Source organism: Phyllostomus discolor, chromosome 4 (assembly GCF_004126475.2).
Source record: "Phyllostomus discolor isolate MPI-MPIP mPhyDis1 chromosome 4, mPhyDis1.pri.v3, whole genome shotgun sequence".
Lineage (NCBI taxonomy): Eukaryota > Metazoa > Chordata > Mammalia > Chiroptera > Phyllostomidae > Phyllostomus > Phyllostomus discolor.
Genome location: NC_040906.2, coordinates 149,338,177 through 149,354,796, shown reverse-complemented (window position 1 = coordinate 149,354,796; position 16,620 = coordinate 149,338,177). Strand labels below are relative to the sequence as shown.

Below are 16,620 nucleotides of genomic sequence, written 5' to 3'. Positions count from 1 at the left end.
GATTGGCTCCATGACATGGGTCCATGCCTGCCCAGACTCACCATTGCAGCCCAGAAAAGCTGGAAGGATGTGGGAGTGCTGGCAAGTGTAGCCGATTGTGGGAGGGGTCGGAAATGGGGCTGCAGAGGATGATTGGTGCAGGGATTTAAACCCAGACGCAGGCCTAGGGGAGAGAACTCTCAGTCTTTAGCAGAGTAGGGACTCCCACAGCCCTGTGAGAGAGAAACACCATGCAACTTTAGCAGAGAACCTCCACTCAGCTGTGGCAGAGTGGCAACCCCCCTCCTTGTAGCCATTGTGGAGGGAGACCCATGCGGCTTTGCCAGAGTGGAGACTCCTGGGGCCACTGTGCAGAGAGGACCACGGGGCTGTGGCAATAGAAAGGAGGGGCCACGCAACTTTGCCACAGTGGGGACCCCCGCAGCTTTAGGAGGAGGAACCAGCACCCAGCTTTAGCAGAGGTTCCGGCGACACAGTTGATGGTGCTGGGAACTGGGAGAGGCCTACCAGCTGAGATGGATTACTTACTGGGAAGAACCAGGGGCTGCCTGAGCCACGGACTTCTATTTCTTTTCCTGAGATATGGTACCCTAGACTGGGCAAAGGGGGGAAGGAAGGACTGTGGGTGTTTGTGGGTGTTTTAAGGGACTTTGGGATTTTGATGAAGACATTAGGTCACTACTTTAAGTCTGTATAGCATTAAATAAACATTTCCCTTCCTTTTCACAAATCTCTGGCAGTGAGAGACGTTTTTCCTCTGGTGGTGGCAATCGAGCCGGGCAGGGGTTCCTTTCAGTAATAGTATATCACCTCAGGCCCTACTTTGGTTCTGTAACACTACAAACACACCATGTTGTGGCCGTTCAAACTTGCGATTTAAACATGTTAAATTATTTTACAACTTTGTGTTATCAATATGTCATCTGTGCTGAATTCCTTTAATTGTAGATAAGAAAATATTGTAGTTTCAATGATCTATCCTAATATAGTCTTTCTTATTTAGGTTTCTCCAGCCAAATTCATCAATTTGACTCCTTATCCTGCTTTCACTATTCTTTGTGGATTTTCTTAGTTTCCATCTTCAGATTCTAATACTTTTCAGATAATCTGTAAAGACCCTCATCTGACTCTCCCTCTGCATGGACTGGAGAACAACAAAAATATAACTTTTAAATGAGCTATATTTTTAAATGTCATAAATTCTTAAAATATTAATCCCATTTACCTCAGAACATGGAATAAGGGTTTCAAACTGTTGATGAAGTTCCAGTAGCTGAATTAATTCTGCATTTTTTTTGGCCTTTTCAGTAATTAAGTCAATATAATTTTCAGGCTTTTCCGCAAATGAATATGCAGCATCTCTGGTATTAAAAGTGTAATACTTTTCTTTATGTTTCAAAATTCCAATTGCTGGATTTCCTGAAAATTAAGAAAAGGGATTGAATGAGCTATGAATTATTAAGTGGCTGTGTGTTTGTAATGCACCCACGGAACCATTTTCTTTATACTCAATTTTCAACATATTACTTGGGTTTTTATTTTGCTAAAATGTTACAAAAAGTGATTTTAAAGTGTACGTTTTGTTAAATTATAGTTTATCGAACATTCATATTACATTAATTTTATATGTTTTTATTATAAAACATGATTTTATATAAAAATATTTCACCATCCATATATAGGTGTTTAAATGTCTATTATGAGAGGTCAATCAGACAGTTTTCTCAAATCTCCCTAAATTAAACTAACTTCCATATAAACATTGTTTTAAAAATAATTCTGTAAGAACTACAAAAGTGGGACATCTTTTCCAAAATGTAAGTTTGCATGTTAGAAAGTATTTCCCTCCCTGGCTGGTGTGGCTCAGTGGATTGCATGCTGGCCTGGGAACCAAAGGGTCACTGGTTTGATTTCCAGTCAGGGCACATGTCTGAGTAGCAGGCCAGATCCATAGTAGGGGGTGTGTGAATGGCAACCACACATTGATATTTCTCTCCCTCTCTTTCTCCCTCCCTTCCCCTCTGTCTAAAAATAAATAAAATCTTAAAAAAATAAACTAAGTCATGTTAACTTGCCAATAAAGTAGTAAACAAACCAACATTTAAAAAAAAAAAGGAAAGTATTTCCCACTGTGAAAAGTTACCACATCAAGTATGGATTATTAACTATCTACATACTTTATGGGAGTTATATTGAAAACAGTAATACTGTCTTACATATTTGTTCTTTCATTTATTCAACAAATATTTATGGACCTTGTTCTTGGCACTGAGGATACAGGAGAAAACAAAGTCCCTGTGCTCACGGAGTTAACAAATATACCACAGACCAGAGAGACAGTGCTACAGAAAAATAACTAGGTAAAGCAGGTTAAACACATGGTAAAAGGAAAGCGGTGAGGTTGACATTTTCAACTGGGTCATCAGGGAAGGCTAAATAAAATGAGCGACAATATATACATCCATGGGGCGGGGGGCAAGGCCGGGACGGGGTGGGAGGCGGGGAGGGCATTGAGCGTTCCAAGGAGAGGAAATAGCAAGCGCAAAGGCCCTGAGGTGAAAATGAGCTTAGCAAGTTCAAGAATAACAAGATGGGCAGTAAGGCTGGGAGTAGTGAGCAAGGGAAAGAGTGGCAGGAAATGAAGTCAGTGAGGTCATCTGAAACAGACCATGACTGGTAAGGCACAGTATCATCTTAGGATTTACCTGTTGTGGTCTGCAGTCTCCAATGGAAGGAGGGAGGTGCTATAGAATCCCCCTCAGGAAGTGCAGGTTGCTGCTGCCCAGAAAATAATGTAGTAGGAAGTGATGTAGTAAATAGAAGTAAAGTAGCCAGACTAGCTTACTCAGAGAGGATTCTAAAACCTAGGCCCCACAAGCCTTCTACGTTTCTCTTTTCCCCCTTTCTTAGAATCATAGTTTGGAAGGTACTGAACAGACCACCTAGTTGTTCCTTCTTCTTTTCCCGACTTGGAAACCGAGGTCCACAGAAAGTGTAAGATTTGCTGAAGGTTACTCAGTTCACTAATGGTACAACTGGGACTAGAAATCAGACTTCTGAATCCTAGCCCATGGCTTTTCCAACCACATCATGCTACCTCTGCCATCATCACACACCCATGTTTCTCCAGGTTTGTGTTTCTCATGACTCAAAGGGAGGAAGGGAGAGGGAAAGGAAAGCAAAAGAGAAAAATGGAATAAAGAGAACATCTATCTATGTTCCATTGCTCTACTTCTTCATGGATCTTGACTGTTTTCTCCTCAGTATCAGTGACCCTCACAGGGGTCTCAGAAAACTATTTTATCAGTTTCCCATGGTAAACTCTTTTGTTAATCCCATTGTAAAAAGTCCAACACCATAAACACGAGTTAATTTGTGTGTTCTCTAGCCTGTATACACACAGTCCCAAAAAATATATTTGTAATAAATACAACAAAAGAAATAAGAGAGAAGAAAAGGAAGGAGAAACTTAATGGTATAAGGGAAATAAGACACAGTCTTGTCAAACTGTTTTCATTCTAGCCCTAGCCAACTTCTGGTTATCCCAAATTCATGCAGGACATTTTGGATAATTACTTATTTCATCTCAATTTTTGGTTCACTGTTTGCTTTAGAGAAGCTCTAGTAATAGCAAGAGAAATTATTTCATAAGAAATTGGCCATTCCCTTGGCCAGTGGTATCTGTCTTATACAGAAATCCTGATCCATGTTAGTAGAATGTAACCATAAAGTCACAGAGAATATTTTTAAATAACCATATCAAATTAGTGATGTTCTTTCAAGTAATTCCTTTGGGGGATGATGTATTTTAGTAATATCAGGTAGCACTTCTTTTTTTTTTTTAAGATTTTATTTATTTATGTTTTAGAGAGAGGGGAAAAGAGGGAGAAAGAGAGGGAGAGAAACATCAATGTGTGGTTGCCTCTCACATGGCCCCTACTGGGGACCTGGCAAGCAACCCAGGCAAGTGCCCTGACTGGGAATCAAACCAGCCACCCTTTGGTTTGCAGGCTGACAATCCACTGAGCCACACCAGCCAGGGCTTATGTAGCATTTCTGCCATCCATCACTAGAAATATGAGTCAGCCTCCATTTATGATATTACAGTATCCATATTTTATTATATACACATTCTATCACTTGAATTATAATTTCTTGTTTATGTCAGTCTACTAGATTATACTGTGAGCATGTCAAAGATGAACACTTTGTCTGGATCATCTTTGTAGCTCCTTTCCTAGTTCACCATCAGATCCAATAAAGTTTTAAAAAGTGAACAAGTCAGTGACAGAGACAGCACTTTATTAAAATAAAAAAAATAAGGAAGTAGGAGCAATATCATTTCCAATGATATACCTGGAAGGAGAAGACCATCTGTTGTAGCAAATGTATAACCACAAAATCCCCGATACTGAATCAACAGTTTATCAAAATTTGCTGTTGTTTCTGGGAAAAGCCACTCTTGTTTTCTGTAATCCACTGGTTGTACTCTTTCTTCTACAATGAAAGAAGAGGACAAGAAGAACTTTATTCAATGGGAAGAGTAAATAACCCAAGGAAATGAGCAGAAGAAACTGGCTGCTACGTGACAGAAATAGATCAACTTCATTCAAGATGGTGTAGCACTTTATACCAGGTGGCAAAATACTTTGAATATGATGCTTATATACTAGGACTATTGCTTCTTGAAACAGTTGAGAATATTCTGAACAGAAAGAGGCAAGGAAACATCTCTTTGTAACTTAATTTTCATAACAAGGTGTACAATTTTTGTTCTTTACATTTTAAACACTTCCTGGTGTTAGTTGGCTAACCTATTTACATTTGATAAGCAGATTGACTGAATTTTTTCCACAAATAAAAACATGCATTTATAAAACACTGATACCCAAGATTCTTAGCTATCACAATCCTACTGCACTTCTGTGACTGGCTCTATACCAACTGCAGACACCACAAATGACTGTGCTACAACCAAAAGTAAATGCATACTTTGGAGAAAACAAACCTTCCCTCTTTATTTCCTAGTATGCCTGAAAGCCTTGAACAGTTATGACATGTGGCAAGTGTAAATTAAATTCTTTCAGAATAACGTTGGGTCTCCTAATTCACTGGAGCAATATCTTGATGGTGTTCTAGGGAACACAAAGTTTTGATGTATGGTAGGAAACAACACATCTAAATCTAAGTTGCGAGTAAACTGTTTTGCTGATATAGTTAAGTGTAATATCAATGCTGAAGTGACTTTAACTTCTCAATTTAATTTAGTAATTGCATAGATATGCTGTTTTAGTAAAAACAAAATCAGTAAGAAAAATAACTGGAAGCATTCCTTTGAGTCTCTTTGATTTTGTTTTTAGATTTTATGTGTTCTAACAGTTTAAGAATGGAAACTGCTGCTTTATTTTTATTTCCCCCTTTTACAAAAATAAAATTTGAAAAGAAATTTGGAGAGTAAATTATCTAATTTCATCTTCTGGACAAACTTTCTTTTTAGGCAACAACTCAAGTGCCAGACCCTATTTTGGCATTTCTCATGAATTTTAAACTGTCTTTAAGATAGAAGGGGAAAAAAAAGAAGTTTATTGATAAAGACAGATTTTCAAGAATCAATGCATTTCTTAAAGAGTCTAAAATAAGCTCAATTAATTTTGAAAAATTAAATTTCTAAATTTCAACTTGAAGCTGAGGCAAATAGCATTCTAAAGAAATGAAACTTTATTTGCAACAAATATAGCAAGGATTAATATCCTTTTCTACTACAAATCAATAATAAAAATCACTAATATTATAGTAGAAACACATAAGCACAGAAAATCATTGATAATCAAAACACTAACCAAAATATTAGGAATGGTTAACTGAATAGTAAAATATGAAGTTTACATTTTTTTGTTTTCCAAATTTTCAATAATAAAAATTATCTTACAATCAAGAAAGATGTCTAATACTTTATCAGAAAATATAATATGAAAATTTAAAAACAAAAATGACATTATTCTAGAGGTAATTTTAAGAGGAAGAGGAAATAATGGATGATTTCTATTACCCATGTGTTCTTTCAATCGATCCATATCAGTTTTTACAGTCACTTCCCCAAGAAGATCTTGTATTACTTTTTCAGGAAAGAGCACTTCATGAGTGCCCAAAAATCGCTCAAGGTTAGTAGTTAAATTAGTGAGGATACCAATCAAAACAGTTTCATCCTGAAGGCCAATCCACAGGTTGGAAAGTGCAATGAAGATGGGCTGAGCAAGAGAAAAAAAAATGGTTAAAATGTAATGGTTTGATAAAATTATAAGCAGTGTAGTATTGAAAATAAAGAAATTATTTCTTAAGATAAATAAAAGGCTTATGAAGTTAAACAAGAGAACCTAGATAGAAACTGGATCCACAAATTAGAGAAAATAAACTTGTATTTTATTTCAAAGCATTTTATTTTGATGATTATTATACAGCTAATTTAATAAAAATACCAAACACATTTGATCACCTGGCCTATTTCCAAACAGCAGATACCACAAATGACCTCGTGGCTATGAGTACAAGTAAAGCCATACTTTAGAGAAAATAAAGCTCTCCTCTTTTTCCTGACATGCCTGAAAGCAGGAAGACTTATGGATGCTTTACCTCAAAAGGTCAAAGGGAAAATAACTTCCTTTTTATATAAAAAAGCTAAATTTTACTCATTATTAGGCTTAATCTGGCTTGATATGATTCAAAAGAACTTGGAAAGTCTAGCAATATATCTTGGGGCATGTTCTGTGAGCTGCAAGTTAAAGACTTTAGGTTAGTAAGATAAAATGTTTGTATTTGTATTAAAGGTCACTGACTTATAAAACAAACAAAAAAACTAATCAGGCTTAATATATGAGGTCTGTCCAGAAGGTATCCAGCCATTTAATATGAAAAATAGAGACATTTACTGAAGAAGATACAAAATACAAGAAATGTTGGACATAGGACAATGACACCTCAGTCCCTTTAGAGGTATGCACCTTGGGACCTCACACAGTTTTTCCACTAAATTTAGGCTGCCCCATCATATCTTCCTGAATCTCACTGATGCTCTGAAATCTCTTCCCTTTCGAAGGTGATTTTAGTTTTGGGAAAAGCCAGAGTCGCAGGGCCCCAAGTCTGAGCTGTAGAGGGGCTGAGTGAGCTGGGTGATTTGATGTTTCACAAAAAATTCTGCACGAAACATGATGCATGAGTGGGTGTATTGTCGTGATGAAGCTGTCAATCACCAGTTGCCCACAGTGGTGGCCTTTTGAATCATACAAATAGTTTCTGTGGAGGAATGTTCAAGCTTAACACAAAATTTCATGCAGATTTGTTACTGTACTCGCTCAGCCATTTTGAATGCAATGGCCACACAGCACACATGTTCACTCAGTGGTGTCTACCACCCCCACTGACTAGTAGAGTGAAGTTGTCATTGCTCACACATGCGCATTCCAGTCCACTCTCCTTGGTTGCTGGGTTAGATTGATGTTGTGCAAACCATTCTTATTATATTAACAATGGCTGGACACTTTCCAGACAGACCTCATTAGTTTTTAAAATCAAATATTGGGAATGATTATGGAAAATTACCAAAGCCTCAAAACACTGTATAAGATGCAGTTCATGTGCATCTTCTACTTCTCCTTGGGGCTGTCAGATTTGTTCATAAAATGGTACAGATAATCTGAAAAGTCAGCATCACTGCAGGCCTAGTAATCACAGTGATTATTATTTGTCTTTTCAGAAAAGTCACAAGTTGCATCACCTCTTTGCTGAAGGCAGTTAGAAACCAGCTACTGTGAACACATTTTCAACACTGTATTGTGGGTTATTTTGTTTGCCACTGCCAATATTGATATTATGGTTATTATTACATATACCTGCATTTTCTTTAGCAAATGTCTACCACGGGATTCCTGTCATCCAACTTCTACTGTTACTACAAAATAACCATCAAGAACAGGACCAACTTGTATAAAACCAATATTATAGTTTTAGTAATTAAATAGAGTTGGGAAAAAGTAGGCTTACAGTTGTGAGTATGCAAAACAGTTTATTCTTGTATTATTATTTATTATTGTATTATTCTCCATACAAACAACTATAAACCTACTTTTGCCCCACCCTATATAATTTTAATTACTTCTGATTCATTTTTCTAGAGCCCAAAGTATATTCACCCTTAAATAAAGTCAAAGTTGATGGCAGATACTTACAAAGACTTGTGATGTTGGGACAGCTGTCTTTGCATTCACAATCATTTTCAATTGTTCAAGTTGGGCTCCTAACTGCTTTGTCATCATTTCCACTTCTTGAGCACTAGTAATTATTTCTGACTGTGAAGACAACATAATTTACACTAATATTTTAATAATTTCACTACAAAAATCCCATCTATTTTAAGTCCTACCTGCTCCCTTGAAGGTAATCTCAGTGAGAGCAAGGATCCTGTTCTCCATGGTATCCCCAAAACCAAGAACTGTACTGGCATACAGATGGTGCTCCAGAAGTGATGGTTGGAGGATACATTTTTAAAAACACAATGGCTATACATTTTCTCAAATGTACACAGGTATTCTTTGATATTCAGTATAAATGTAATTATACTGAATTCCTGAGAAGTGGATCCCATGACACAGCTTTGCATAGCTGTTATTTCTCCATTTCTCAATGATAAAATTAATGAGGTGTTCCTCTGAAAACTATTCTTTTTTTAAAGATTTTATTTATTTATTTTTAGAGAGAGGAAGGGAGGGAGAAAGAGAGAGAGAGAAACATCAATGTGTGGTTGCCTCTCATGTGGCCCCCATGAGGGGACATGGACTGCAACCCAGGCATGTGCCCTGACTGGGAACCGAACCTGCGATGCTTTGGTTCGCAGCCTGTGCTCAATCCACTGAGCTATGCCAGCCAGGGGATGAAAACTATTCCGATACTAAAATTTTTGAAAAGTACTTTCAAGAATGTAGAAAATCTTAAAAATCTCAGTATTGAAAGAAAAATTATATACTTCTGATACAGCAATAGTAATATGAAAATAAGATGCTGAATGATGAGTCTGAAATAACATTTATTCTTACTATGTGCTAACACTATATTAATAAGTACACAAATGGGTAAACACAAATAAGAAAACCAAGGTATAGAAAGGCAAGTACATTGCCCAAGGATACACAGATGATAAGAGGTAGAATCATGTTTTTACCCCAGACCATCAGAGCCCAGAACCCAGCTCTTACCCATTATACTGCACTGCCTAGGATGTGATCAGAAATGATGGTGGTATGGGTTTTTCAGTACAGTGTAAAAGAGTGACATTTACTTGAAGTGAAAAAAAGCACATTTGAGTTTTCAACTATCTACAGCCTAACTATATGTTTACTAGACCATTTTTAAATAACAAAAAATTACTTCATAGAAATATCAATTATTACTGTACTTCAACTAATAAAAATTTTTTTTTTTTTAAGATTTTATTTATTTATTTTTAGAGAGGGAAGGGGGGGGAGAGAGAGAGAGAGAGAGAGAGAGAGAGAGAGAGAGAGAGATCAATGTGCGGTTGCTGGGGGTTATGGCCTGCAACCCAGGAATGTACCCTTTCTGGGAATCGAACCTGGGACACTTTGGTTCCCAGTCCGTGCTCAGTCCACTGAGCTATGCCAGCCAGGGCAAAAATTTTTATTCACAAATGTAACAGGCATTCTGTTTTAATTTTACCCATACTATCCTTTAAGCATCTTCCCTCTTCTTGTTTCATCCTCCCATATAACATTATCTGTCTTGTATAATGGGTCTTCTGTCCACCTCACAGAGACTTATCCCCCTAGCCTATTAGTTCTATTTTAGGGATCAAACATGAAAATGCAGTTCTTAAAGTCCTTAGATTTGTAAAACAGCAATAAGAAACAGAAATAAATCTATGTGTGTCCTCCAAAGTAAAACTTACATTCAACACATGACACTTATTAAAATTTTTTTTCATTAAATATGTTTATTGATTTTAGGGAGAGAGAAAAAAAAACATTGATGTGAGAGAGACAGTGGTTGCCTCCAGTGGCCAGTGGTTGCCTCCAACAGGGGAATGAACCTGCAATCTTTTAGTGTATGGATGATACTCCCACCGAGTCACACTGGCCAGGAAACATGACACTTCTTTAAATCTACAATTACAGATATTCTAGATATTCTTCCCCAAGTATGTTTTTAGGGTCCACTCACAAAGGAGGTACACAGAACTTCTTGATTTTTCCTGTTAATGCCTTAGAATAATCACTCTGTTTACATTTTACCAAAAAAGAATTTGTTCACAACCACAATGAGGTTTTACTTGTAAAGTTATTCCTCACAAATAAATGGAAAGGTATTCTGTGTTTATGGATTAGAAGAGTTAATATTGTTAAAATGCCCATACTTCCCAAAGCCATATACAGCTTTAATGCAATTGCTATCAAAATTCCAATGGCATTTTTCATAAATGTAGAAGAAACAATCCCAAAGCTTGTGTGAAACCACAAAATATTCCAAACAGACAAAACAAACTTGAAAAAGAACACAGGTAGAAGCATCATGATTCCTGTTTTCAAACTATATTACAGAGCTATAGTAATCAAAACAGTATGGTATTGTCATAAAAACAGACATATAGATCAATGGATCAGAATAGGAAGACCCAAAATAAATCATGTATATATGGTCAATTAGTTTACAACAAAGGAGGCAAGAATATACAATGGAGAAGGGATAGTGTGTTGGGAGAATTGGATAGATACATGCAAAAGGATGGAAATGGGCCACTATTTTACACCATTCACTAAAATCAACTCAAAATGGTTTAAAGACTTGAATGTAAGACCTGAAACCATAAAACTTCTAGAGGAAAACACAAGTAGTAAACTTCTAAACATCAGTCTTGATGGTAATTTTTTGGCTTTGACACCAAAAGCAAAGGCAACAAAAGTAAAAAATTAACAAGTGGACTACATGAAACTAAAAAGGTTCTGCTCAGTAAAGGCAATCATCAACAAAATGAAAATGCAACCTACCAAAGGGAATAATTTGCAAATCATGTATTTCATAAGGGATTAATATCCTAAATACACAATAAACTTATACATTTCAATAGCAAAAAAAATCTAATTAAAAAAATTGACAAAGGATCTGAATAGACATTTTGAAAAGAAGACATGCAGATGACCAACTGCTCCACATCACAAATCAGGGAAATGCAAATCAAAACCACAAAGAGCTATCATCTCACACCTATTAGAATGTCTATTACCAAAATTACAAGAGATTAGTGATGGCAAGAATGTGGAAAAAATATGCACTGTTGGTGCAGATGTAAATTGGTGCAGCTACTATGGAAAACAGTATGGAGTTTACTCAAAAAATTAAAAAGGGAACTGTTATATGACCCAGTAATTCCATTTCTGGGTACATATCCAAAGAAATGCAAAACACTAATTCCAAAAAATACATGCATCCTTATGTTAATTGCAGCATTATTTACAATAGCCAAGATAAGGAAGCAACCCAAGTAACCATCAATAGACAAGTGAATAAAAAACTAGTGGTACATATATACGATGGAATATTACTTAGCTATAATAAGGAATGGAATCTTACAATTTGTGTCAGTATGGGTAGACCTAGAGGGTATTATTTTAAGTGAAATAAATCAGACAGAGGAAAACAAATAGCATGTGATTTTACTTTTTTATGGAATTTAAAGACCAAAATAAAAAAATTTAAAAAAACAGAAACAAACTCATAAAAACAGAGATCATACTGACGGTTCCCAGAGGAAGGGAGTTTGGGGGGCTACATAAAAAAGATGAATAGATTAAGAAGTACAAATTGGTAGTCACAAAATAGTCATGTGGATGTAGAGTACAGCACAGGGAATGTAGTCAATAATATCATAATAATTACGTATGGTGCAAGGTGGGCATTTGAAATAATGGGGCAGCCACTTTGTAAAGTATATGATTGTCTAACAATTAGACTATATACCTGAAATTAGTACAAAGTAATATTGAATGTAAACTATAATTGAAAAACACACAAATAGACACTGATTAAGCAGCAAAGAGAATGTGAAGAGAACTCATCCCAACCCTGACTGATGTTAGTACAAAATAGTCATGACAAGTGCTAAGATCAGAAAATTAACTTTCTCAGTAACATGAGCAGCAAAATTCTTGGGAATGATATGCTGTCTAGAAAAACAAGAGTTCTCCATCTTATGCCCCTATCAAAATGAAATCAAGAGCTGTTCTGCTAAAACCCTAACGATGATGATAACAGTAATAATAAACATCATCAGTGGCAGTGCCATCATCATCATCAACTTACCGAACTCTTACTATGTGTCAGGTACTGTGACACCTTACTGACATAATGAAGACTATCAATAACCCCATTTTACAAATGTGGAAACTAAGGCACGGAGAAGTTAAACAACTTCCTCAAGGACACAGATTTAGTAAGTGGGAAAGTCAGGGTCAGAACTCATGCAGACTGGTTGCAGAGCCTGCACTCATCAATTATACACACTCTACTTGACTATCCCTTCAGCTCTGAGAGTGAGAACTCCAATGAGAACTCAAGATTGTATGTTAGTTGGTTGAAGATGATTCACGATTGAGAGCTGTGAGAAGATACTATATAATGAACAACATTCTCTATAACATTCTTACAGTGTGTGAGACAGTATCCCAAGGTTTATTCTTATGATATCTCTTCCAAATGCATAAGACAAAAGTAAATGTTAGGTCTACTCCTGTGGACCTCTTGGTACTTCAAGATAAATTGATTGTAAAATCCTTTCCATATCTGACTAGTTACATAAGGCTGACAGCCACAAGTCAATGTTAGGGGAACATCTACCCTAAAGAATGATTTGGTTTTGAATAGCTGATTTAGAATCCTCCTTTCTGAAGGCAATCAGAGAGCGAATCAGTTATAAGGACTACTCCTGGGTTGTGGCAATGAAGTCATGTCATCTGGATATTTATCTTCCTATTCTCCATAGTGGTGGTAAAGAAAGAAGACAGATCAAGTCTTCTTTCTTTACCACCAAAAGAAGAATCAAGTTATTAACATACAGTTAAAAAGAAGAAAGGATTAGAGCACATCACGTTCTACCCCTCAACACATTAGTGCTAAGAAGTACTAAAGAAAGAAGACAGATCAAGTCTTCTTCCTTTACCACCAAAAGAAGAATCAAGTTATTAACATACAGTTAAAAAGAAGAAAGGATTAGAGCACATCATGTTCTACCCCTCAACACATTAGTGCTCACTCAAACAAAAGACAGCTCCCCTGACTCTGAGTCTCAAGGTGACTGGAAAATAGAGGCTTTGTAAAGGTAAACAGGGATGAGTAGGGGTGGATATGTTAATTGACTCAATGCAGGGAATACAATGGGGATATGGATATTTGGTCAAATAGTCCGTTTAGTTTTTTCTATAAAATAAAAGGCACATTTTTCATTTTCAGTATTAACTTTATTGATTTAGACTTGGAGTATGTCGGCTATCATCTGTTATTCATTTCTAGTGGTGCTGCTAAACATCTTCCAATGCACAAAACAGCCCCACAGCAAAGAATTACTTGGTAAAAATGTCAATAGTACCAAGAAACTTCACAAACCACTTTTTACATGTTCAGTCAATCACATCACCTTCTTATGGACAAATCTTTTTTTGCATTTGAGTTGTGTTTTTACCTCTCTTGAAATCATAAAGCATAAAAGGTCAAAAATGTTGCATATCCTTTCCATCTGCAGTATTAAAATGGCTACACAAAAATTCACCAATTTTGATAAGTTTTTTTTAATGCATGCTGATATGACAGCAGTCACAATACAATCTAACAAAATTGTTTCGAATGAAGTTAAAGACAACAAGCACTACTAGAGCCACTGTATGGAAAAAAACTAAATAAACTTTTTCAGCCAACCCAATATCATCACATTGTACAGTTTAAGTATCTTACAACTTTGCTAATTAAGCCTCAATAAAGCTACAACAAAAATAAATAAAAACAGTAATTGGTGGTGTTTCAGGGTGCAGCCAAGAGGGGGGGCCCAAATAGGCATTTGAAATGGGGCCCAGAACTTAAGGTGTCTAGGAGATTTTAAGATGTCTCCATCCCCCCCACCCAGGGTGTGGGTTGCAGGAAGGGACAAATGGAGCAGGGCCATTGAGAGCTGTTTAGCATAGCAACAGCCTTGCAGCTAAGCTCTGTTACAGTGCCTGCGTGGGAGCTCAGAGAGGATTGGCTCCAGGACATGGGGCCACGCCTGCCCAGACTCATGATGGCAGCCCAGTAAAGCTGGAAGGACACGAGTTCTGGCATGTGAAGCCGAGTGTGGGAGGAGTCGGAAATGAGGCTGCAGAGGAAGATTGGCTGCAGGGATTTAAAACCCAGATTTGGCGGCCATTGAGGAGAACCATGCTGCTTTAAGGAAGAGAACCATGCTGCTTTAGGAAGGAGAACCATGTGCAGCCCTGGGAAGAGAGCCACACAGCTTTAGCAGAGTGAAGACTCCCATAGCCCTGAGAGAGGGAGAGCCACATGGCAGCCCTGGAGGGGAGAACCATGCTGCTTTGAGGAGAAGCACTCGGACTTGAGGGAGTGGAGACTCCCGCATCCCAGAGAGAGGGAACCACGCAGCCTGGCAGAGTGGGGACCCCCACAGCTTTAGAAGGGGGAACCACCACCTGGTTTTAGCAGAGATCCCGGCGACTCAGCTGAGGGTGCCGGGAACCCAGGGAGGTCTCCCAGTCGAGAGGGAGTACTAACTGGGAAGAACTAGAGGACTGCCTGAGCCATGGAATTCTATTTCCTTTCTTGAGATACGGTACTCTGGACTGGGCAAAGGGGGAAGGAAGGAAGGACTGTGTGTTTGTGGGTGTTTTTAGGGACTTTGGGATTTTGGTAAAGACATTAGGTCACTACTTTAAGTTGGTATAGCATTAAATAAACGTTTCCTTTCCTTTTCACAAATCTCTGGCATTGAGAGACGTCTTTTCTCTGGCGGCAGACATAACGGACCCGGGGCCTTCTTTCAATAATAGTATATCATCCCAGGCCCCCCTTGTTGTGTTCTGTAACAGTGGGAACAATAGCTTGCTGTCATGACATTGTTAATAAACTGTGTTCCCTGGAACCCTAGGGTGCCATGAGGATGTTCCATGGAGAACAGTTCTCTATTTCTTTCATCTAAATACCTGTTTTACATTTTTAGGATCCTGAGTAGGTTTCTGTCTGAAAGAAAGTATTCTCCTACTTTTAAAAAGTACAAAATCACTACTTTGTCATGTTTTCCAGCACTTTGGGGATATTGTTTGGCTTGTTCATTAGATCTAAAAAACATCAGAAATAAAAGGTTTTTTTCTACCAATTTTTACAATAAGAACAAATAATTACATAAAAATTATTTGGGTGCCAACTACCTGCCAAACAATATGTTAGACACTTAGTCTGAGTGCAACACTGCAGCATTCCTCTCTCTCTTGCACACACATACACTACTTACTACAGCATGCTAACAATCATACTACAGAGTACCAAACAGAACCGACAACTATAAAATCAACTCCTACCAATATATTTTCACTAAAGGCAAAGTCCAGTTGCCCCATTTCTATTTTAGTTCCTGGGCCTTCAGATGCAATATAAACTGAGCAGTTATTAAGGTTACCTCCTTTATCAACAAGCTGGTTCTACCTTTTGTTTCAGCCCCATAATATCTAAAGCGGTTGCATTCTATGGAAAAGGCCGGATCTTATGACACTAACTTACCAAAATGATCTGAAGGAAGATTTCATACTGTCGCACATTATAGAGTGCTTCTTTTAACATATATGAGTGCAGTTCTGTACTCATGAGTGGGTTCTTTGTTACCCTCTCGAGGATGGCCGTGTAACGGTATGCCTGGTCTTGGGCAGTCTGAAGTTGGGAGTCAATATGCTGAGTGGTGGCTGGGATTGCTTCATGTAGAATAGTTGGCACTGTTTTTAAAGGTATATTAAGAGAGACATGAAGAAGTCTAAAAAGAATTAAGGAGAAAAAGCCTAAAAAAGGTCATATTTCTATTATTAAGTTGAGTTAGTTCTCATGTCAACAAAATTAATAATGATGAGGTATGTATTTCATGGTTCTCACGTCATGGAAAAAAGTACCCCCCCCCACACACACACAAACCTTGTCTAAACGAAATATATTGTCAGAATAAGAACCGAAGATAGAGAAGATGAGTTGTTCCCACAAACACACAGAAGAGTCTGAAGAATTGATAGGCTTTGGTACTATGTGCTATTGACCATGTGCCTCCCAAAAAGTCACTGTATCTTTCCTTCTGTATATCTTCTTTTTGTTTGTAAAAAAAACAAGAAGAAAAAGCATGCAAATTAAGAAACTCACTGGGATACTGAAAAGTCACAGAATAATCTAGCAAAATAGAGAACTTTATGAGGAATGGGAGTTGGATTTTTTAGAACAGATTTAAAATGCAAAAATTTACCCCATTGTACTAGATCAGTGATCTGCTGAAAGATTATAACCCCTTATCAGTGGACCTGTATGTGCACCAAACTCCTAAGGAAG

General features: G+C 37.3%; 1 protein-coding gene across 4 annotated transcripts in view; it reads right to left on the bottom strand.

Annotated features, from left to right (window-relative positions):
- The window catches only part of CFAP206 (cilia and flagella associated protein 206), a 34,549-nt gene that overhangs the window by 7,467 nt on the left and 10,462 nt on the right, over positions 1–16,620 (bottom strand). For all 4 annotated transcript variants that reach the window (XM_036024443.1, XM_028509910.2, XM_036024444.1 and 1 more), the window contains exons 7-11: positions 15,817–16,025; positions 8,223–8,342; positions 6,050–6,248; positions 4,357–4,497; positions 1,226–1,419 (exon numbers count right to left, since the gene is read on the bottom strand). In XM_036024443.1, the coding sequence (XP_035880336.1) occupies positions 1,226–1,419; positions 4,357–4,497; positions 6,050–6,248; positions 8,223–8,342; positions 15,817–16,025 (863 nt within the window). The remainder of the gene's footprint in view (positions 1–1,225; positions 1,420–4,356; positions 4,498–6,049; positions 6,249–8,222; positions 8,343–15,816; positions 16,026–16,620) is intronic.